Source organism: Mirounga leonina, unplaced genomic scaffold (genome assembly GCF_011800145.1).
Source record: "Mirounga leonina isolate KUSES-001 unplaced genomic scaffold, KU_Mleo_1.0 Mir_94, whole genome shotgun sequence".
Lineage (NCBI taxonomy): Eukaryota > Metazoa > Chordata > Mammalia > Carnivora > Phocidae > Mirounga > Mirounga leonina.
The window spans coordinates 34,052,431-34,075,812 of NW_023270855.1; the positions used below are offsets into that span (position 1 = coordinate 34,052,431).

The 23,382-nt window shown below is 39.0% G+C and overlaps 1 protein-coding gene across 1 annotated transcript in view; it reads left to right on the forward strand.

Annotated features, from left to right (window-relative positions):
• The window catches only part of DNAH12 (dynein axonemal heavy chain 12), a 229,700-nt gene that overhangs the window by 50,919 nt on the left and 155,399 nt on the right, over nucleotides 1-23,382 (forward strand). The window contains exons 14-22 of the mRNA XM_034996444.1: nucleotides 3,085-3,210; nucleotides 4,123-4,257; nucleotides 4,801-4,994; nucleotides 5,520-5,763; nucleotides 10,634-10,819; nucleotides 11,428-11,628; nucleotides 13,687-13,881; nucleotides 15,572-15,693; nucleotides 15,790-16,072. Coding sequence (XP_034852335.1) covers nucleotides 3,085-3,210; nucleotides 4,123-4,257; nucleotides 4,801-4,994; nucleotides 5,520-5,763; nucleotides 10,634-10,819; nucleotides 11,428-11,628; nucleotides 13,687-13,881; nucleotides 15,572-15,693; nucleotides 15,790-16,072 — 1,686 coding nt within the window. The remainder of the gene's footprint in view (nucleotides 1-3,084; nucleotides 3,211-4,122; nucleotides 4,258-4,800; nucleotides 4,995-5,519; nucleotides 5,764-10,633; nucleotides 10,820-11,427; nucleotides 11,629-13,686; nucleotides 13,882-15,571; nucleotides 15,694-15,789; nucleotides 16,073-23,382) is intronic.

Sequence of the window (23,382 nt, forward strand, 5' to 3'; positions counted from 1 at the left end):
GTATGTAAGGAATCTCTTCCCCCTAACTGCCCTTAAGATGGTTTCCTTGGTTCTAAGATTTGCAAGTTTTACTATTACATGCCAGGGTGTTGGCCTGTTTTCCTTGATCTTGGGAGGGTTCCTCTCTGCCTCTAGGACTCGAATGTTTGTTTCATTCCCCAGATTAGGGAAGTTCTCAGCTACAATTTGCTCAAGTACATCTTCTAGTCCTCTCTCTCTCTCCACTCCCTCCAGGATTCCAATTATTCTGACATTGGAACGCCTCATGGTGTCACTTATTTCTCTGATCCATGGATTCTGAGTTGTTTTTCCCTGGCCTCCTCTTTTCCCTTTTTATCTATTATATTGTCTTCCAGGTCGCTTATTCTCTCTTCTGTCTCAATTACCCTAGCTGTTAGATTATCTAGATTGGATTGGATCTCATTGATAGCATTTTTAAGTTGTGCCAATTCACCTTTTATTTCTGCCCTTAAAGACTCTATGTTGCCATTAATTGATTTCTCCATGCTAGCCATTGTCTTCACAATTGCTAGCCTGAATTCCATCTCTGACATCTTGGTTATATCTGCATCCATTTGTAAATCTGCAGCATAAGTCATAATCTCTGAGTCTTTTCTGTTTTGGGGGCTCCTCCTCCTAGTCATTCTGTTGATAGGTGTTTGAGGGAATGTATAGAGTCCAAATTATTGACCAGAACCCAAGCAAGATGCACCTGTTTTCTTGGGACCTTAGGGTTGCTGGCCTCTTGTTTTCCCAGCCTGTCTTCTGGGGGAGGGTCCTGCCGCGCTGTTACTCAGGCAACCCTGTTCGGACGGAGTTGCCCTGCCCCCCTGTGGCGGGGAATGGGCTCAGCGGGAATCAGTTTTTGGGGCTTTTGTTCTCTGGCACCTTTCCCTGGCGGCTTTCCGTGTCTCTTCCGCGAGTCAGAGCAGAAGAGACTGTTTCCAACTCTCTGCCTCAGAGCAGAGAGACCGCAGTCTGTTCTTCAGTGAGCTCTCCAGGCCACACTGTCTCCCTTTCTGTCCGTGCTGCTATAAACTGCCGTGTCCTGGGTTGTGCGCCCCTCCGCAGCGCCCCCAGTCCTGCCTCCAGGTTGGGGCCATCTCTGCCCTTTGTGCTTCTAAAACCGCCAGCGGCTCCCAGTTTGCATGTGCGACCCCACAGCTCCGGGTTTCCGCCCCAGGGGCTGCCCTAAAGTCCTTTCCCTGCTGCTATCAGTCTGCGAGTCTGTGCCCCCTCCGCAGCGGGTGAGGCTGTCACTCACCGGCGGTGTAGGATCCCCACAGCCAGGCACCGTCCCGCTGCCGTTTATCCTCCGATATCTGCCCACGGAATCACGGCTCCCCGCTTCGTACCTCAAAACCAACCACCTGTGATATTCTGCTTGTACAGATCCAGATCTTCTTACATCTCAGGCTGGTTTTGTGGGTGCTCAGAGTGGTCTGGTAGATATCTAGCTCAATTCCAGGGACCAGTTGAAATAGGGTCCCCTACTCCTCTGCCATCTTTCTAGAATCCCTGTTGTTTTTTTTTTTCAAGTAGACTCCACACCCAACATGGGGCTTGAACTCACAACCCTGCGATCAAGTGTTGAATGCTCTACCAACTGAGCCAGCCAGGCTCCCCCTCTTTAGTTTTTTTAATGACCTTCATAGTGTTGAGAAGTATGGGTCAGGTATATCAGAGGGTAGCCCCGTTTTGGAATTCATCTGATGTTTTTCTTTTTCTTTTTTTAAAGATTTTATTTATTTATTTGAGAGAGAGAATGAGAGAGAGCACATGAGAGGGGGGAGGGTCAGAGGGAGAAGCAGACTCCCTGCTGAGCAGGGAGCCCGATGCGGGACTCGATCCTGGGACTCCAGGATCATGACCTGAGCCGAAGGCAGTCGCTTAACCAACTGAGCCACCCAGGCGCCCCATCTGATGTTTTTCTAATGATTAGACTGAGGTAGTGGGTTTTCTGAAGGAGGATCAGATCACAAAGGCAAATGCCATTTTCATCACATCATATCAGGGGTACATATTATCACCATGACTTACCACTATTGATGTTGACCTTGATCTCCAGTCTGAAGTAGTGTTTATCAGGTCCCTCCACCCTTTTTTTTTTTTTTTTAAAGATTTTATTTATTTATTTGAGAGAGAGAATGAGATAGAGCATGAGACGGGGGAGGGTCAGAGGGAGAAGCAGACTCCCTGCTGAGCAGGGAGCCCGATGTGGGACTCGATCCCAGGACTCCAGGATCATGACCTGAGCCGAAGGCAGTCGCTTAACCAACTGAGCCACCCAGGCGCCCAGATCTCTCCACTCTTTTCTCTCCCTTCCCATATGTCCTCTCTGGAAGGAAGTCACTATTTGCAGCCCACACTTCAGAACTGGGGAGTTAACACTCTCCTGGAGTAAAGTAGCTACATAATTTATTTGGAATTCTTCTGCATGGGAGATTTGTCTCCTTCTTCCCTTATTAATTTATTCAGTGACTTATTTATATCACTATGGACTTATGGATATTTATTTTATACTTTGTGTTATAATATAAAATTTATTGTTATATGTAAATTCATATTGATCACTGAATTTTTTCTTAATTCTTGAAATTTCTTTTTTCTTTAAAAACCTTACCTTTAAAAATGTTGTATATTGGAGTGCTTGGGTGGCTCAGTCAGTTAAGTGGCCGACTCTTGATTTTGGCTCAGGTCATGATCTTCTGGGATCAAGCCCTGTATGGTCAAGCTCTGTGCTCAGCAGGGAGTCTGCTTGAGGATTTCTGTCCCTCTCCCACTCCCCCCTCTGCCCCTCGTGTGTGTGTGTGCTCTCTCTCTCAAATAAATAGATAATTCTTAAAAAAAAATGTTATATATTTTTTATTTCTCTTCATTTTAATAGTTTATCTGAAGATTTTTTGGGGATGTCTATATATACCATCATATAAATTACAAATAGTGAGAGTTTTGGTTCTGTCTTCATAAACATGACATGTTTCCAAAACCTTGTTTAGAGTATTAGAAATTGTTGGTTCTTCTCTTTTCCATAATGCCTTAGTTTTTCTACATGGTGTATTATATCTGGAGTTTCTTTTGTAGGAATCCAAACGCCGAATGAGTTACTTTTTAGATGTTTTCCTATTTTCTCAAGAAGACTTAGCTTTAAATTCAGCTATCCTTATGTGGCCTAGGAAAATTAATCCCATCTTTGATGAAAATGATGTGGTAAATATCTTTTTCAGTATATATTTTTGTATTCTGACATTTTAAGCACATTTATTTGATCTACCTTTAAAAACTAACTTTATGTGTCAATATGAGTTTGGGGCTAGAAACATTTATGGCCCTGCAGGTTAAGAACAGGCTGTTAGGCTTAATACAGGATCTGGTAAGAAGTCGGACTGACATTAAAGAGGTCAGAACTGTTATAGACTGGTAATAATAGTAAGCACTGCCTTAAGTGCTTTGCATTTAGTAATTCATTTAGTACCTGCAGAAATCCCAGGTCCTCCTATTTCCCCCATTTCATAGATGAGAAAAGTGAGTCTCAGAGAAGTTAAGTAACTGGCCCAGGATGAGAGAGAAAAGAAGTAGCAGATTCAGAATTTTATATCAGATTGAATATACTTTAGATTTTGGAACAGTTCTAGTGTAAACCAACTTCTCCTAAATTGGGAAGTGAGATGGTATAGTAATGAAAAAGCAAATAAGTCAGATAAACCAAAGTTCTAGTGCAGATTTTGTCTTTTATGACTTGGTGACATTGGACATGCCTCTTGATTTCTGTAAGCCTAAATTTCTTCATCTCTGAACTGAGAATAATAATAATAACTGTGCTAATGTAGGTAAGGTATTGGGTAGTTCCTGACACATGGCATGTGCTCAATAAATGGTAGCTTCTACCATTACCCAGCATCTGTTAATAATACATAAGAATCATTACAGTCACTTCAGAGAGCTAGGAAAATCTTTCTGGGTGGTTTATTATTCTTTGCATTTTTTTATTAGTGTTTCACTTTTGTACTCATTTTTACTTCTGTAGTGTTTTTTATTACCATACAAAGCATTCAGATTTCTGACTTGATAGGTTTCCTTTGTAACAAAATAATTAACCTGATCAAATTGTCTCTTAAAAAGCTCATTGAGAGTGCTAAACATAAAAAAGAAAATGAGCTAATTGCCAAGAGAGAGAAACTGATTTTGGAAATAGAAAAGGAATCACGTCGCATGGAAGAGTTTACAGAATTTGCAGAATTGGACCGCATGCAACAGGTATGATAAACACAGAAGAGCATAACTATGACAGGCCTGTAGATTAATATGAGACATATTTGCATACATTTAAAAATACAGAAAAACATATGCTTACTATGGCAAAGAGGGGTCTGACTCTTAGGCCTGGAACTGGTACTATGTATGTGATCTTTCTTGTGACTTAGCTTTCTATCTGTAAAATAGATGGAACCATATCTTTTGCTCTATATCATAGTAGTGTTGTAAAGTTGATATTTAAAGTTGCAGCGTCAGTGCCTGGGTGGCTCAGTCAGTTAAGCATCTGCCTTTGGCTCAGGTCATGATCCCGGGGTCCTGGGATCGAGTCCCGAATCTGGCTCCCTTTTCAGCAGGGAGTCTGCTTCTCCTCTGCCCCTCTCCTCTGCTCGTGTGCGTGTGCTTTCTCTGTCTCTCTCTCAAATAAATAAAATCTTAAAAAAAATAAAGTTGCAATGTAAATGCAAGGACACAGCCTATGCAGTGTCATATAGTCTTATAACATTACTTGGATATTTGTTGAGACAAAAAATTATTTGCTTTCAGTATGTGACAGATGTAAGGCAATTACAAAAACGTATTCAGGAATCTGAGGAAGCAGCTCAGTTTATTAATAAAGAAGAGGAACTTTTCAAATGGGAATTGACAAAATATCCTGAACTGGATAAATTAAAAGTGAACATTGAGCCCTATCAGAAGTTTTTCAATCTTGTTCTGAGGTGGCAACGAACAGAAAAACGGTAATTTCTGGTAATGTAATAAAAATTAAGCAAATGATGTAAAAGGATTTGTAGATGTATAGTGATTTTTTATATTGTTGTTGGCTAAGTGTTTAAAAGTAGGACATATTCATCCATTTGAAAGAGAACCAAGTGTCATACAGGAGAAATGCCAACTGGTGCTAAGGTAGCCTGACCTTACCAATATGATACTGAAGTCTCACTTGGGTTTTCCAGAGCTGTTTCACCTCTTTATGCAATTAATGAAGTTGACTAATATTTTTTGGAGTCAAATCTGCATTTCATTTGGCTACTCTTAGTCAGCCATTTACAGTCTGATACATATTTTAGCACATGCAGCATGGTTGAGATGATGGTGTTAATCTTATCTCTCTACCATCGACTCTACCTGTGTGATTAAGAAAAACTGTTAACTGCTCTGGCCCACAGTTTCTCTATTAAAATGAGGAGGTTAGCCTGAAGAATCTCCAAGTCCCTCTTTGCACTCCAGAAGTTTCTGAGTTTAATATTTTGTCTTCAATTCAGGTGGATGGATGGAGGGTTTTTGGACCTTAATGGGGAAAGTATGGAAGCTGATGTGGATGAATTTTCCCGAGAAATTTTTAAGACCCTGAAATTTTTCCAAATGAAGCAAAAGAAGGAATTACAAGAAAAAAGAAAGGCAGCAAAAAGGCGATCTCTGGGAGAAGAGAGACTTGAAGAAGAACCAAAAGAGAATCCTACTATTACTATGTGCTCCACAGTAATGGAGCAGATAAAAGTTTTTAAGGTATGAACACATCTAATGACATTTTAGAAAGCCCTGGTAGGAGCTATTCACATCATCCAGTGCTAATGAAGCGAAATAGAAAGATTTGGAAGCAAAACCAAAGCTGACGCTGGAAAACTTGATCTATGACTAAATCCATGCTTCATCCTTTGCTGATAAAGTCACTGAAATCAATCCCTTTGTAGAACAATGGATGGCAGATAGCAAAGCCTAGAATGACCAGCGACAACCATATAAAGAGGGTAAAAAATGACCAGGGCAGACCCATCAGCCTATCCAAGCGCAACAACACAGGGTATCAGTTAGTTGGGAAAGCTGTAAAGTCACGCCACTTAGGTTTGTATCACAATTCTGTGCTTGGCCATGGCATACCTTGGGCAAGCTAGTTAGCCTCACGGGCTTCAGTCATCTTTACAAGAGGATAATAAGTATTTTTGTGACCGTGCAGAAGGCCTCCAGCCCCCCTAGGCAGCAGTTGCAGTGGTCCCAGGGGCAGTGCCAAGTTCCCACTGTCGGCAAACTCGGATAGCATTTGGAACACTGTTCCTGTCTGGGCCGAGCACTCTTAGAGATTCCATGAGCTGCCTGAAATTTTTTCAAAGAAACCACTTAACATCATTTTCAATATTGAATATAGTTGTGTGGCTTAAAAAATTTAAAAAGATATCTGAGGGGTGCCTCAGTGGCTCAGTCGGTTAAGCGTCTGACTCTTGATCTCGGTTCAGGTCTTGGTCTCAGGGTTGTGAGTTCAGGCTCCGCGTTGGGCTCCATGTTGGGCGTGGAGCCTACTTAAAAAAAAAAAAAGATGTATCTGGAAAGTCTCCTTCCCATGTTTCTCACCCATATAACTCACGTTATCAATGTTAGGACTTTCATGTGTATACTTCCAGAGTTTTGTTACACATATAACAATGTGAATATATATTCTTATTCTGACATCTTTCTACATAAAATATAGCATACTATATGTATTATTTCCCCCCCTTTGCTTTGATTACTTTATCTTGGAGACTTTTCTCATTGAATATAAACTTTTTTTCTCCTTTTTTTGTACCTGTATAATGTTACATATTGGTGTTAGATTTCATGTGTGTGTGAAGGTGTGACTTCAGGGTAAATTCCAGAACAGTAAATGCCAGGTTAAAATCTATAGTCAAATTACCTTACCTAGGGGCTATGCCTATTTAAAGTCTCACCACCCTCAACAAGAGAATATCCTTAAACTTGGGTTTTGCTAATCTGCTAAGAGAATTTTCATTTCTCTTATTTCATAAAATGTTAAGCATATTTGTATATATTTAAGAATGTTTTGTATTTCTTTGTGAACTGTTTGGTCTTATCATTGTCTATCTATTGAATTATTGATCTTTTTCTTACTGATTTCTAGGACATAATATATATTAATCTTATTTATATTTCTATATTAATATTAATTATATTAATACTTCTAGGACATATTAATTTCCTAGGACATTATAAGTATATATAATACGTATATATTAGAGAGAGTAGGCTTTGTCTATGATGTATTTTGCAAATATTTGTTATTTGTTTTTTGACTTTATCATGGCTCTTGCCTTACAGAAGCCTTTTTCTTTAAAGATTTTATTTATTTATTTATTTATTTATTTATTTATTTATTTGAGAGAGAGAGAGAAAGCATGAGCAAGGAGAGGGGCAGAGAGGGAGGGACAAAGGGGGAAGAGGGAGAGAGAGAATCTCATGTAGACTCCCTTCTGAGCGCAGAGCCCTACTCAGGGCTGGATCTCACAACCCAGAAATCATGACCTGAGCCAAAACCAAGAGTTGGACGCTTAACCAACTGAGCCACCCAGGCACCTCCTTGCAAAAAAGCCTCTTTATGTTTTTATTTGAATTTAGATTGTTCCAAAGTAAACGGAAAAGGAAGGTTTTTTATTTTTATGTAGTTATCATTTTTTTTAAGATTATTTATTTATTTATTTGAGAGAGAAAGAGAGCACATGAGAGGGGGGAGGGTCAGAGGGAGAAGCAGACTCCCTGCCGAGCAGGGAGCCCGATGCAGGACTCGATCCAGGGACTCCAGGATCATGACCTGAGCCGAAGGCAGTCGCTTAACCAACTGAGCCACCCAGGCGCCCAACCAACTGAGCCACCCAGGTGCCTGACATTAGAGTCTTCTAGTTCAATATTTTTCTTGTCCAGGTCACACAAAGACTTTTGCCCCTCAGAACACAATGTAGCAAGAGAAATGGCTGTAAACAACTGGTAATAAAAGGCAGAATGAAGAAATTCATAGGTAGAAGATAGCAGTATCCTCTGAAAGAAAAGGGCATAGAGCAATTAATTTTGTCATTTGGAAAACAGATAAGGCTTTACTAAGGAGGTGACCAGAAGTATAAATATGATTTTGTTGGGCTTTGAATTGGATTGGGAACAGGAAGAGATAAGTGTTCTTTCTCTATCTCTCTCTGTTAACACATTTTTATTATCGAATACTTGAAGACTATATGTAATGTACATGTAAGCTATGAAGAAAATGAACATGCATGAACTCTTACCTATTCTTTAAAATTAAAAAATTATCAATACTCTTGCTTCTCTCTATGTAATCCTTCCCTATTTTAAGCCCCTTAATCCCCCTTGAAGATAAGTGTGTCATAAATTGTTTGTAATTCTTTTTTTTGTTTGTTCACATTTGTATGTAACAATTTATAAAAATATATCATCCATTTTTAGTCTTACGTGACTTGATTTTTTTTCACTCAGCCTTATGTTTCTAAAACTCATCCATGTCTTGGGAATGACTGTAGTCTTTCATTTTCACTGCTATATATTATTGCTTACTTACCTAATTCATTGATTTTCCTACTTATGGTCTTATGAACAAAGATCCCTCAAAGTACTTACATTTCATATTTCTTCTTTTGTGAAATGCCTATTTAGGCCCTTTGACTCTCTTGTCATTTTTGTTTCAGTGGTTGTTTCTGTTGTTTTTATTGTTAATTTATGAAATTTTTTATAATATATTCTGGGTAATAATCCTTTGTCAGTTATATGATAATGAATCTATCAGTGCATGGTATTTAGATTTTCTTTAACATCTTTTAATAAAGTTATATGGTTTCTCCAAAATAGCTTTGCACAGCTTTCACTTAATGTATCCCTAGGTATGGGCACCTGGCTGGCTCAGTTGGAAGAACATGTGACTCTTGATCTTAGGGTTTGGGTTTGAGTCCCAAGTTAGGTGTAGAGATTACTAAAAAAGATATTAATAAACTTTAGGGGCACCTGGGTGGCTCAGTCATTAAGCGCCTGCCTTCGGCTCAGGTTATGATCCCAGCGTTCTGGGATGGAGCCCCGCATCAGGCTTCCCAGGCGGGAAGCCTGCCTCTCCCCCCTCCACTCCCCCTGCCTGTGCTCCTCTCTCACTGTGTCTCTCTCTGTCAAATAAATAAATAAAATCTTTAAAAAATATATATTAAAAAAAAACTTTAAAAAATTAAACAAAATTTATCCCTAGGTACTTTATTTTATTGTTGCTATCATAAATTGATCTTTTTGTTAATTATGCTATCTGTGGCTTATATATAGTAATTCTTTTAATTTTCTTTATATTAATTTAATATCTAGTCATTGTACATAGACAATAATCTGTGAACAATGTCCGTTTTTTTCTCCATTATACCCCCTAGGTCCATCCATGTTGCAAATGGTATGATCTCATTCTTTTTTTTTAGAGAGCATGCATACGTGCATGTGTGTGGGGGGGGGCAGAGGGAGAGGAAGAGAGAGAGAACCCTAGACATGCTCCATGCCCAGTGCAAAATGTCCCTTGGGGCTCTATCTCACAAGCCTGAGATCATGACCTGAGCCCAAATCAAGAGTTGGAGGCTTAACTGACTGAGCCACCCAGGTGCCCTCATCTCATTCTTTTTTTGTGGCTGAGTAATATTCCATTGTATATATACCACATCCTCTTCCATTCATCTATTGATGGACACTTAGGTTGCTTCCATGTCTTGGGTATTATAAATAATACTGCAGTAAACATAGCGTGCATATATCTTTTTGAATTCATGTTTTGTTTTTCTTTGGGTAGTTTTTTCTTTAAATTTCTATTCCCCAATCTTTTATTTGTTTATATTACTTCACTGGCTGAGACACTCAATACAGTGTTCATTAGAAGTGGTAATAATAGGTGTGCTTATCTTGTTCTTGGTTTTAAAGAAAATTAAGGAAGGCACGTGTTGTGTTGAGCACTGGGTGTTATATGCAATTAATGTATCATTGAACACTACATCAAAAACTAATGATGTACTATATTTTGGCTAACTGAACATAATAATGAAAAAAACTTCAAAAAAAATAAAATGTTCTAATGTCAATATCAAGAATGATGAACTAAGTATTTTCATTTGGTAGTTAATTTTCACTTCCAAACAGAAGTTACATTTTGGCATTTTGGTGCAGGCTTTCCCCCCATTTATGTTATGTATGTATGTGTGTGTATTTGTAGCTATATATTATGTTATGTTATATGTTTCTACATATAATATATACAACTTTGTGTTTCTATAATAATACCACAGTTTTAATTAGCATAGTCTTATCATATAGTTTAATATCATATAGAATATTTACCCCTTTCTTTTTTGCTCTTAAAATTTTCTGGGCTATTTCTAAATGTTTATTTGTGCAGGTGAACTTTAGAATCATTTTGTTAGTTTCTCTTCTCTAAAATCTAATTGGGATTTTGACTGGACTCATCAAATATGTCAAATAATTTCAAGAACTGTAATCTTTACACTATTGAGGCTTCATCTATAAAATCTATGTGTGCGTGGCAGTCAAAAGAGTGACTCATTATGGTTTATATTTTCACCATTAGGATTATATCCCTACTGTCTCCATCCTGTGTAATCCAGGAATGAGAACTCGTCACTGGAAGCAGATATCAGAAATTGTAGGCTATGACTTGACTCCAGATTCTGGAACTACACTGAGAAAAATTTTAAAATTAAACCTTACACCGTACTTGGAAAAATTTGAAGTGATAAGTGCAGGTGCAAGCAAGGTAAATATGAAGATCAACTGAAATACTTTATTTGATGAGTTTGTTAATCAAATGATCACAGTTTTTTTTTGGAGTTGAGTATATAGTACTGGATAGTAGTGGGAGGAGATGGAGGAACACGATAGGAGACCACTCTTTTTTCCCCCCACAACGTGTGTACTTTTATACTACTTCTTTGTAGTAAATCCAAACTAAAAATGGCTCCTTTGACTTCTTCATGTGTGTGTGTCATGTGATGTGTGTGTATTCTAGCAGAGTAAGTATGACCTTCTAGGGTTCTTGAAATATACAGAAAGTATCTTCAGACTGTAGCTTGTAGAAAGGCTACTTCACAGAAAGTTCAGCAGGTATTTTATTCTAGTGTCTATTTTAATACTGACAGTAGTAGTTTTCCTAGCAAGTGAATTTTTTTTTAAACTACACTATTATTCTTAGGAATTTTTAAATTGTTTGAGAAACCTTTTTAACTTAAAGAGAGTTACAGTGTCTTATGCTAAGAAAATGACTGTGTAATGCATCCAATGCTTACTGGATTCACCAGGGAAAGTCGATACAATAAATAAGACCTTTCTTCACCAGCCCCTTCTTTCTCCTTTTCTCCCTTTTAGGAATTTTCATTAGAGAAAGCCCTGCATACAATGATGGGAACCTGGGATGATATTGCTTTTCATATAAGTCCATATCGTGATACTGGAGTCTCTATTCTTTCTTCAGTAGATGAGATTCAGACTCTCCTTGATGATCAAATTATAAAAACTCAGACAATGAGAGGCTCACCTTTCATCAAACCATTTGAAAAAGAGATCAAGGTATGCCAAATATGATAGCTCCTGGTCATTTATAAAAATTGTAATCTTACTACATATATAGTCTTGTGGAAATAAGTCAGTTTGTTGGATAGCTTTGGTGACATACAGGCACAGATATTTAAAATTAGTGTGGAACCATATAGAACAGATCTGAGACATTAACTCTAGTAATTTTGAAAAGAGCAGATTTGTTTTATTAAAAAAAACTTCCCCAATGACACTGATAGACTTGGAAGGAAAACAGTTGGTATTATTGATTCTAACTTTAGGCAGCCTAGACCCTGTTTCATGCTATATTCTTGTAACTTGTAATGAAGTTCTACATACCATATTTTAGCTATATTTGTAAACAACCAGCTTGAGGGTCTTTTAGAATAATTAATGAATTATGGTCCACTTGATATCAAAACAAATGATATTTGAGACTTAGATTATTTCATATTCTTATAGTTGATATGGGTAAATACTGAAAACAAATTATAATTAATAGCTTCATGGCTAGTATCAAAGTTCTAACTGGGGGCTATATAAAATGGGGGAAAAGACAGACAACAAATGGATGCTTCGCTTGATATTTACAGCCCCTGCTCTAGGGGCTTTACATTTATTAAACCATCTAACCCCCATAACAGATGTTCAAGATGGGCAATGTTATCTGTACTCAGAGATAAGGAAACCAAGGCATTGGAAGATAGGTAATTTACCCACATTCACCCAGGTAATAAATGACAGAACTGGGATTCAAACCAAGGTAGTCTGGTTTTCATTTGAACATAAATAGTGCTTTCATGGAAGACCTTGGCTCTCAATATTTGGAGAAGACAAGAGTGTTGTTCTTCCAAAAGGACATAATGCTACACATTTTCCCATGAATCAGGCTGGTCTACTTCTCCTGATAAGATATTATGTCTTTTGTAGAAATTTCTTATCTAACAAGGGAGAATTTACAAGAAAAAATTTTAAAGCTCTAACAGCTTTTAAAACAATAAAAATAGGAGGCCTAATTTCTTGACACACCGGATCTTAGGCCACATATTTAAGAACCAAAGAGATTGTATAATGGTCTTCAGCTAGTGAAATGTCTTGTCAATTCTAGGAAACCTATGAGACTAAAGAGACTTTTTTGCTTGTCCCTCCCCCTGCCCCCTCCAAGTTGTGTTGATGTAGAGTAGGATTTCTCAACCTGGTACTAATGACATTTTGAGCTCAATAATTCTTTGTTGTGGGGGCTGTCTTGTACATGTTAGGAAGTTTAGTGGTGTTCCTGGCTTCTACTCATGAGATATTAGTAGCACCCTCACCTCTCGGTTGTGACAAATGAAAATGTCTCCAGACATTGTCAAATGTCCCCTGGGGTGGAGAGCAAAATAGCCCCTAGGTTGATAACCACTGGTGTACAGCAAGATATTTCTGGATGCTTTTCAGGCTTGGAATGGTTCCCTAAAGATTAAGAAATTGGTCTAAATAACTAGTCATCTCCTATAGTGAGTTTCAATGACTTAGGAAAACTTGGGACTTCTAGAGTTTTTCTAAGTCGATGCGATACCCACAAATGACCTTGAGCTGTTTTGCCTTGATATAAAAATAACAGTAAATTTTAAATAAATATCCCTTGCTGTAATTTTTTTTTAAGATTTTATTTATTTATTTGTTGGAGAGAGAGAGAGCACAAGCAGGGAGAGCGGCAGGCAGAGGGAGAAGCAGACTCCCCACTGAGCAAGGAGCCCCACTTGGGACTCCATCCCAGGATCTCAGGATCATGAGCTGAAGGCAGATGCTTAACCGACTGAGCCACCACCCAGGTGTCCCTCCTTGGTGTAATTTATGTTTTTTTCTTTAATAACTGGAAATTAGGGGACGCCTGGGTGGCTCAGTCAGTTAAACATCTGCCTTCGGCTCAGGTCATGATCCCAGAGTCCTGGGATCGAGTCCCTCATCGGGCTCCTTGCTCAGTGGGGAGTCTGCTGCTCTCCCTGTTCGTGCTTTCTCTCTCTCTAATAAATAAATAAAATCTTTAAAAAAATAACTGGAATTTAGTACAGTGTGCTTTTCATTAAGGCCTGGGAAGACCGCTTGATTCGAATACAAGAAACGATTGATGAATGGTTAAAAGTACAATCTCACTGGCTGTACCTGGAGCCCATATTTTGTTCTGAGGATATCATGCAACAGATGCCAGAAGAAGGGCGTCAGTTTCAGACAGTAGACAGACATTGGAGAGATATCATGAAGTTCTGTGCAAAAGATCCAAAGGTGAAGCATTTGTTTTGTCTCTTACAAATAAAGGGAACCTTTCATTGTGGTTATTAAAGAAAGCATCTGGCTCTTTTTTTTTTCTGATTACAGAAACAAAACCTGCTCCCTGTAGACAAACTGGAAAGTTCAGAAAAACAGAAGAAAGCGCCAAGCATTAAAATAACTTTACATTTCAATTCATACGATACACTACTTATAACTCTTAATAGTGCATCCGCCTCAAATGCACATTTAACTCATTTGACTGCAATAGACACTCACTGCTATGCTTCTCTTGTAAAATAAACTGTAAAATAAAATAAGATGGAGGGGGAAAGGGGGTGGGGAGAGAGAAAGAGAAAGAATGAGTATAGATGATTGACCTGACATTCTACTCAATGACTATATGGTTGGGAGCAATGGAACAAAGAATCTGCAGTTCTCAGTTGGCCTCACTTGCTATGTGTCTCCCCTAGTGAGTATAGCACCTTGTTGAGTGTGATTCTCATGTTGAAAGACAGACTATGTATTTTTCATACACATAGTACGCATAGTCCATAGATATACATCCACTTTTTTATCTGGTATTCAACTTAAGAAATAACAATTTCTTCCAATGCTGGATGAAAATTAGCCATGCTGGACTTATTGGGAGTCAACAGTATGCTGAAATGGATGCATTCCAAGGATTTTGCCTCCTTACACAGTAATCTCAGAACCTTTGTGAAACATGATTTCTTGTAGGTCAGAAGTCAGCAGCTTTTTTCTGCAGAGGACCAGGTGGTAAATATTTTAGATTTTGTGGGACATACAGTCTTTTTGCAACTACACAGTCTGCCACTGTAGTAGGGAGAAAGCAGCTAGAGACAGTATGTAAGTGCACGGATGTGTCTGCGCTACAATAAAACTTTCTGGACAGTGACATTTTCATGTACCATGAAATATGATTTTTCTTTTCATTTTTTCATCCTTTTAAAAGTATAAAAATAATTCTTAGCTCACAGGTCATACAAAAACCAGCAGCAGAGCGCATTCCTATATCAAAACATCAAGTTGTACATGTTAAATATATACAATTTTATTTTTTGTCAATTGTACCTTATAAAGCTGAAAAAAAAAAAAGACACTAGCAGCAAGTTGGATTTAGCCCATGGGATGTAGTTCACCAACGCATACTGTAGATTATTTACAGTTGACAGCTGTAAATGTAAAAATTAAACCACACACCAACTGAAAGGACTTTTCCCACATCATTCAGAAGAATATAGTAGAAATGAAAATGTGCATGACAGTTATAACTTCTCATTTGTAACTTGCATCCTTGGATAAGAATATTTTTTGAGGGCACCTGGGTGGCTCAGTTGGTTGGGCGACTGCCTTCGGCTCAGGTCATGGTCCTGGAGTCCCAGGATCGAGTCCCGCATCGGGCTCCCTGCTCAGCGGGGAGTCTGCTTCTCCCTCTGACCCTCCTCCTTCTCATGCTGTCTCTCATTCTCTCTCTCTCAAATAAATGGATAAAATCTTTAAAAATATATATATTTTTTGATTTTTTGAATTATAATAGTTTTACATGACAAAAAATTTTGTAACAATTTTCATCAGCCTTTTGACATTTCAACATTTTTGACATATACTATAGACAAATATTTAGGACTTATAATTATATCTGGTATATAAGTGCTGACCTGAACAAATGTGTATCTTTTAGGTTCTTGCTGCTGCTTCTTTAGCAGGTTTATTGGAAAAATTGCAGAACTGCAACGAACTTTTGGAGAAAATTATGAAAGGGCTTAATGCATATCTTGAAAAAAAACGACTTTTCTTCCCTCGGTATGATGGATAATTAATTGTGCTATAACTTAAAGCATTTTCTGATAACGTGATGAAGGATAACTAAAGCATTTGTATTTTCATGTTTTTCTCTAGTTTTTTCTTCTTATCTAATGATGAAATGTTAGAGATTTTGTCAGAGACCAAAGACCCACTTAGAGTTCAGCCTCATTTAAAAAAGTGCTTTGAGGGCATTGCTAAGTTGGAATTCCTTCCTAATTTGGATATTAAGGCCATGTATAGCTCTGAAGGCGAGCGAGTGCAGCTGATTGCCCTTATTTCCACGTCTGCAGCGCGAGGTGCCGTGGAAAAGTGGCTCATTCAAGTGGAAGATTTAATGCTCCGGAGTATTCATGATGTGATCGCGGCAGCCAGGCTGGTGTGTTTCCTAAGATTTAACGTACACCCTATGTTCCACAAGTGCTTTCTTTTTAGGAGGTTTTGAATTTGTGCTGGTAAATTAACATTTACAGTTCTTACTATTTTAAACCATTTATTATTTTTTACTCTTTGTTTCTAACATTAAGATAATAATATTAGTAAGAACTGATAATATGTGATTAAGTGCTATAAAGGACAAAAGGTATTATGAGAATAAGGTATAGATGAGTTAGGATGGGGTGGGGGGGGCTTTCTAGTGATAGGCTCTTACAGGAAGTGAAATTGAAAGTGAGACCCAAAGTAGGAATTAACGAGATAAAGAGCAAATGGAAGAGCATCTAGGTATTTTGTGTACAGCCCCTGGGATCAGAAAGAACCTCAGACAGGGGTGTTAAATGCATGATCTCCTGCTGTTCACACCTCAACAATTACTTAGAAACTCAAAATGAGATGAACAAACATTAAAAGAGGGTATATAATATTTGAAAGAAATGTAACACCTAAGTACTACATGTACCTTGCTTATGCTAATCCAGTTAACTTAATCTTGAATAATAAAATTCAGTATATTTTTGTCTTTAGAACCACAAAGGAACAGTTATATAGTTTAAAAAAAAAAGGCATTTTTAAATTTTTTAAAATTTTATTATGTTATGTTAGTCACCATACAATACATCATTAGTTTTTGATGTAGTGATCCACGATCCATTGTTTTTGTATAACACCCAGTGCTCCATGCAGTATGTGCCCTCCTTAATACCCATCACCGGGCTAACCAATCCCCCCTCCCCCTCCCCTCTAAAACCCTGTTTGTTTCTCAGGTCCATAGTCTCTCATGTTTCATCTCTCCCTCCAATTCTCCCCGCCCATTTTCCCCTTCCTTCTCCTAATGTCCTCCATGTTATTCCTTATGTTCCACAAATAAGTGAAACCATATGATAATTGACTTTCTCTGCTTGACTTATTTCACTTAGCATAATCTCCTCCAGTCCTATCCATGTTCATGTAAAAGTTGGGTATTCATCCTTTCTGATGGCTGAGTAATATTCCATTGTATATATGGACCACATCTTCTTTATCCATTCATCTGTTGAAGGGCATCTCGGCTCTTTCCACAGTTTGGCTATTGCGGACATTGCTGCTATGAACATTGGGGTGCATATGGCCCTTCTTTTCACTACATCTGTGTCTTTGGGGTAAATACCCAGTAGTGCAATTGCTGGGTCATAGGGTAGCTCTATTTTTAATTTTTTGAGGCACCTCCACACTGTTTTCCAAAGTGGCTGTACCAACTTGCATTCCCACCAACAGTGTAAGAGGGTTCCCCTTTCTCCACAACCTCTCCAACATTTGTTGTTTCTTTCCCTGTCCATTTTGGCCATTCTAACTGGTGTAAGGTAGTATCTCAGTGTGGTTTTGATTTGAATTTCCCTGATGGCTAATGATGATGAACATTTTTTCATGTGTCTGTTAGCCATTTGTATGTCTTCTTCAGAGAAGTGTCTGTTCATCTCTTCTGCCCACTTTTTGACTTGATTATTTGTTTTTTGGGTGTTGAGTTTGAGAAGTTCTTTATAGATTTTGGATACCAGCCCTTTATCTGTAGTGTCATTTGCAAATATCTTCTCCCATTCTGTGGGTTGCCTCTTTGTTTTGTTGACTGTTTCCTTTGCTGTGCAGAAGCTTTTTATCTTGATCAAGTCCCAAAAGTTCATTTTTGCTTTTGTTTCACTAGCTTTTGGAGATGTATCTTGAAAGAAGTTGCTGTGGCCGATGTCAAAGAGGTTACTGCCTATGTTCTCCCCTAGGATTTTGATGGAGTCCTGTCTCACATTGAGGTCTTTCACCCACTTTGAGTTTATCTTTGTGAATGGTGTTAGAGAATGGTCGAGTTTCCTTCTTCTGCATGTGGCTGTCCAATTTTCCCAGCACCATTTATTGAAGAGACTGTCTTTTTTCCATTGCATGTTTTTTCCTGCTTTGTCAAAGATTATTTGACCATAGAGTTGAGGGTCCATATCTGGGTTCTCTGTTCTGTTCCATTGGTCTATATGTCTGTTTTTGTGCCAGTACCATGCTGTCTTGGTGATCACAGCTTTGTAGTATAGCTTGAAATTGGGCAACGCGATGCCCCCAGCTTTGTTTTTCTTTTTCAACATCTCCTTGGCGATTAAGGGTCTTCTCTGATTCCATACAAATTTTAGGATTGTTTGTTCCAGCACTTTGAAAAATGTCATAAGAATTTTGATCAGGATGGCATTAAAGGTATAGATTGCTCTGGGTAGCATAGACATTTTAACAATGTTTATTCTTCTGATCCATGAGCATGGAATATTTTTCCATCTTTTTGTGTCTTCTTCAATTTCTTTCATGAGTGTTCTGTAGTTCCTAGAGTATAGATCCTTTACCTCTTTGGTTAGGTTTATTCTGAGGTATCTTATGGTTTTTGGTGCTATTATAAATGGAATCGTTTCTTTAATTTCTCTTTCTACAGTTGTGTTGTTAGTGTATAAGAAAGTAACTGATTTCTGTGCATTGATTTTGTATCCTGCCACATTACTGAATTGCTGGATGAGTTCTAGTAATTTGGGGTGGAGTCTTTTGGGCTTTCCACATAAAGTATCATGTCATCTGCAAACAGAGTTTGACTTCTTCTTTACCAATTTGAATACCTTTTATTTCTTTCTGTTGTCTGATTGCTATTGCTAGGACTTCTAGTACTATGTTGAACAACAGTGGTGAGAGTGGGCACTCTTGACGTGTTCCTGATCTTAAGGGAGAGGCTCTCAGCTTTTCCCCATTGAGGATGATATTTACTGTGGGTTTTTCATAGATGGATTTTATGAAATTGAAGAATATTCCCTCTATCCCTATACTCTGGAGAGTTTTAATCAGGAAAGGATGTTGTATTTTGTCAAATGCTTTTTCTGCATCAATTGAGAGGACCATATGGTTCTTCTCCCTCCTCTTATTAATGTGTTCTATCACATTGATTGATTTGCGAATGTTGAACCACCCTTGCATCCCGGGGATAAATCCCACTTGGTCGTGGTGGATGATTCTTTTAATGTATTGTTGGATCCTATTAGCTAGGATTTTGTTGAGAATTTTGGAATCCATATTCATCAGGGATATCGGTCTGAAATTCTCCTTTTTGATGGGGTCTTTGCCTGGTTTGGGGACTAAGGTAATGCTGGCCTCATAGAATGAGTTTGGAAGTTTTCCTTCTGTTTCTATTTTTTGAAATAGCTTCAGTAGAATAGGTATTATTTCTTCTTTGAATGTTTGGTAGAATTCCCCAGGGAATCCATCAGGCCCTGGACTCTTGTTTTTTGGGAAGTTTTTGATCACTGCTTCAATCTCGTTACTGGTTATTGGCCTCTTCAGGTTGTCAATTTCTTCCTGTTTCAGTCTTGGCAGCTTATAGGTTTCCAGGAAGGCCTCCATTTCATCCAGATTGCTCAGTTTATTGGCATATAGTTGTTGATAATAATTTCTAATAATTGTTTCTATGTCCTTGATGTTAGTCGTAATCTCTCCCCTTTCATTCATAATTTTATTAATTTGGGTCCTTTCTCTTTTCTTTTGGATAAGTCTGGCCAGTGGTTTATTGATCTTATTAATTCTTTCAAAGAACCAACTTCTAGTTTCGTTGATCTGATCTACTGCATTTCTGGTTTCTAATTCATTGATTTCTGCTCTAATTTTAATTATTTCTCTTCTAATGCGTGGCTTAGGCATCATTTATTGTTTTTTCTCTAGTTCTTTAAGGTGTAGAGTTAGTTGGTGAATTCGGGATTTTTCTATTTTTTTGAGTGAGGCTTGGATGCCTATGTATTTCCCCCTTAGGACTGCCTTTGCAGTATCCCATAGGTTTTGGACTGATGTGTTTTCGTTCTCATTGATTTCCATGAATTGTTTAAGTTCTTCTTTGATTTCTTGGTTGACCCAAACATTCTTGAGAAGAGTGGTCTTTAGCTTCCAAGTGTTTGAATTTCTGCCAAATTTTTTCTTGTGATGAGTTCCAGTTTTAAAGCATTGTGGCCAGAGAATATCCTGGGAATAATCTCAATCTTTTCGTATCGGTTGAGACCTGATTTGTGACCCAGTGTGTGGTCTATTCTGGAGAAAGTTCCATGTGCACTCGAGAAGAATGAGTATTCTGTTGTTTTAGGGTGGAATGTTCTGTAAATATCTATGAGGTCCAGTGTATCATTCAAAGCTCTTGTTTCCTTGTTGGTTTTCTGCTTAGATGATCTGACCATTGCTGAGAGTGGAGTATTGAGGTCTCCTACAATTAACGTATTGTTATCAATATGACTCTTTATTTTGGTTAACAGTTGGCTTATGTAGATGGCTGCTCCCATGTTGGGGGTGTAGATATTTACAATTGTTAGGTCTTCTTGTTGGATAGGCCCTTTAAGAATGATATAGTGTCCTTCCGTGTCTCTTATTACAGGCTTTAGTTTAAAATCTAATTTGCCTGATACAAGAATTGCTACCCCAGCTTTCTTTTGAGGTCTGCTGGCATGGAAGATGGATCTCCATCCCTTCACTTTCAGTCTGGATGTATCTTTAGGTTCAAAATGAGTCTCTTGTAGGCAGCATATGGATGGGTCTTGTCTTTTTATGCAATCTGCAACCCTGTGCCGTTTTATGGGAGCATTTAGGCTGTTCACATTGAGAGTGATTATTGAAAGATATGAATTGTCATCATGTTGCCTATGAAGATGTTGTTTTCATAGATTGTCCCTGTAAATTTCTATTGTATATCACTCTTGGGGTCTTTCTCCTTCTATAGAACCCCCCTTAATATTTCTTGCAGGGCCGGCTTAGTGGTCACATATTCTTTCAGTTTCTGCCGGTCGTGGAAGCTCTGCATCTCTCCATCCATTCTAAAAGATAGCCTTGCTGGATAAAGTATTCTTGGCTGCATGTTCTTCTCATTTAGTACCCTGAATATGTCTTGCCAGGCCTTTCTGGCTTGCCAGGTCTCTGTGGATAGGTCTGACGTTATTCTGATGTTCCTCCCTCTGTATGTAAGGAATCTCTTCCCCCTAACTGCCCTTAAGATGGTTTCCTTGGTTCTAAGATTTGCAAGTTTTACTATTACATGCCAGGGTGTTGGCCTGTTTTCCTTGATCTTGGGAGGGGTCCTCTCTGCCTCTAGGACTCGAATGTTTGTTTCATTCCCCAGATTAGGGAAGTTCTCAGCTACAATTTGCTCAAGTACATCTTCTAGTCCTCTCTCTCTCTCTCCACTCCCTCCGGGATTCCAATTATTCTGACATTGGAGCACCTCATGGTGTCACTTATTTCTCTGATCCATGGATTCTGAGTTGTTTTTCCCTGGCCTCCTCTTTTCCCTTTTTTATCTATTATATTGTCTTCCAGGTCACTTATTCTCTCTTCTGTCTCAATTACCCTAGCTGTTAGATTATCTAGATTGGATTGGATCTCATTGATAGCATTTTTAAGTTGTGCCAATTCACCTTTTATTTCTGCCCTTAAAGACTCTATGTTGCCATTAATTGATTTCTCCATGCTAGCCATTGTCTTCACAATTGCTAGCCTGAATTCCATCTCTGACATCTTGGTTATATCTGCATCCATTTGTAAATCTGCAGCATAAGTCATAATCTCTGAGTCTTTTCTGTTTTGGGGGCTCCTCCTCCTAGTCATTCTGTTGATGGGTGTTTGAGGGAATGTATAGAGTCCAAATTATTGACCAGAACCCAAGCAAGATGCACCTGTTTTCTTGGGACCTTAGGGTTGCTGGCCTCTTGTTTTCCCAGCCTGTCTTCTGGGGGAGGGTCCTGCCGCGCTGTTACTCAGGCAACCCTGTTCGGAGGGACGGAGTTGCCCTGCGCCCCTGTGGTGGGGGATGGGCTCAGTGGGAATCAGTCTTTGGGGCTTTTGTTCTCTGGCGCCTTTCCCTGGCAGCTTTCCGTGTCTCTTCTGCGAGTCAGAGCAGAAGAGACCGTTTCCAACCCTCTGCCTCAGAGCAGAGACCGCAGTCTGTTCTTCAGTGAGCCCTCCAGGCCACACTCTCTCCGTTTCTGTCCGTGCTGCTATAAACTGCAGTGTCCTGGGTTGTGTGCCCCTCCGCAGCACTCCCAGTCCTGCCTCCAGATCGGGGCACGTCTCTGCCCTTTGTGCTTCTAAAACCGCCAGCCACTCCCAGTTCAAGCGCGCGCAACTCCACCGCTGGGGGTTTCCACCCCAGGGGTTGCAGTTCACCTGCGCGACCCCGGCTCACTGGGTTTCCATCTCAGAGGCTGCAGTTCGCGTGAGTGCGACTGTCGCTCCGGGTTTCTGCCGGGGAGGGGGGGGGCGCTGCAGTTCGCGTGCGCGCTGGGTTTTCCACCCCGGGGGCTGCCCTAAAGTCCTTTCCCCACGCTACCGGTCTGCCAGTCTGTGCCTGTCCGCAGCGCGCGACGCTGTCATTCACCGGCTGTATAGGATCCCCACGTCCAGGCACCCTCCTGCTGCTGTTTATCCTCCGGTATCTGCCCGCAGAATCACGGCTCTCTGCTTCGTACCTCAAAACCAACTGCCTGCGATATTCTGTTTGTAGAGATCCAGATCTTCTTACATCTCAGGCTGGTTTCATGGGTGCTCAGAGAGGTCTGGTAGATATCCAGCTCAATTCTGGGACCAGTTGAAATAGGGTCCCCCTACTCCTCTGCCATCTTTCCCCTCTCAAAAAAAGGCATTTAAAAGGCATTGCAGCCTTTTAAAATCCAGCAAACTTACTTTATATGAGTGAGGTATCCCTTTTCTTTCACGCGGTGAAGCTCATTTTATTGCAGTGGCTATTCTATTCAGTTTCAATGTTCCTGCAGATAAATCTTGACTTTTTCTCTTCTTTTTCTATTTATGATCCCAAACAGATTAAAATATGCAGGAAAAAATCAACATTATCCATGAAAGTATTTCCTTAATTAGTATAGAAATTTACCTTCTATGTACCTAGCAATGGCTCATACATTCTTTGAAACTTATCCTTCTTTGAAACTTGTCACTTGTTTTTATTTCCAAATATTGCTAATACAATGCATTTAAGTTTATATCTTTACGTTCAACATTATTTTTTCCAAGATGGTGTTACTGTATTAAAAATATAGTTCCCATTAGTGTCAACTTCAAATTTTGTTCTGCAGTTTTTTCAGTTTATAATTTGAATCTACTATTATCACTTGAAGCATGTTATTTTTTTTAAAAGGTTAAACTTCACCCTCAATCCATTTAAATGCATTTTGAACATAAAAATGTTAGAAAGAAATGAGAGTATAATTTGAACTCAAA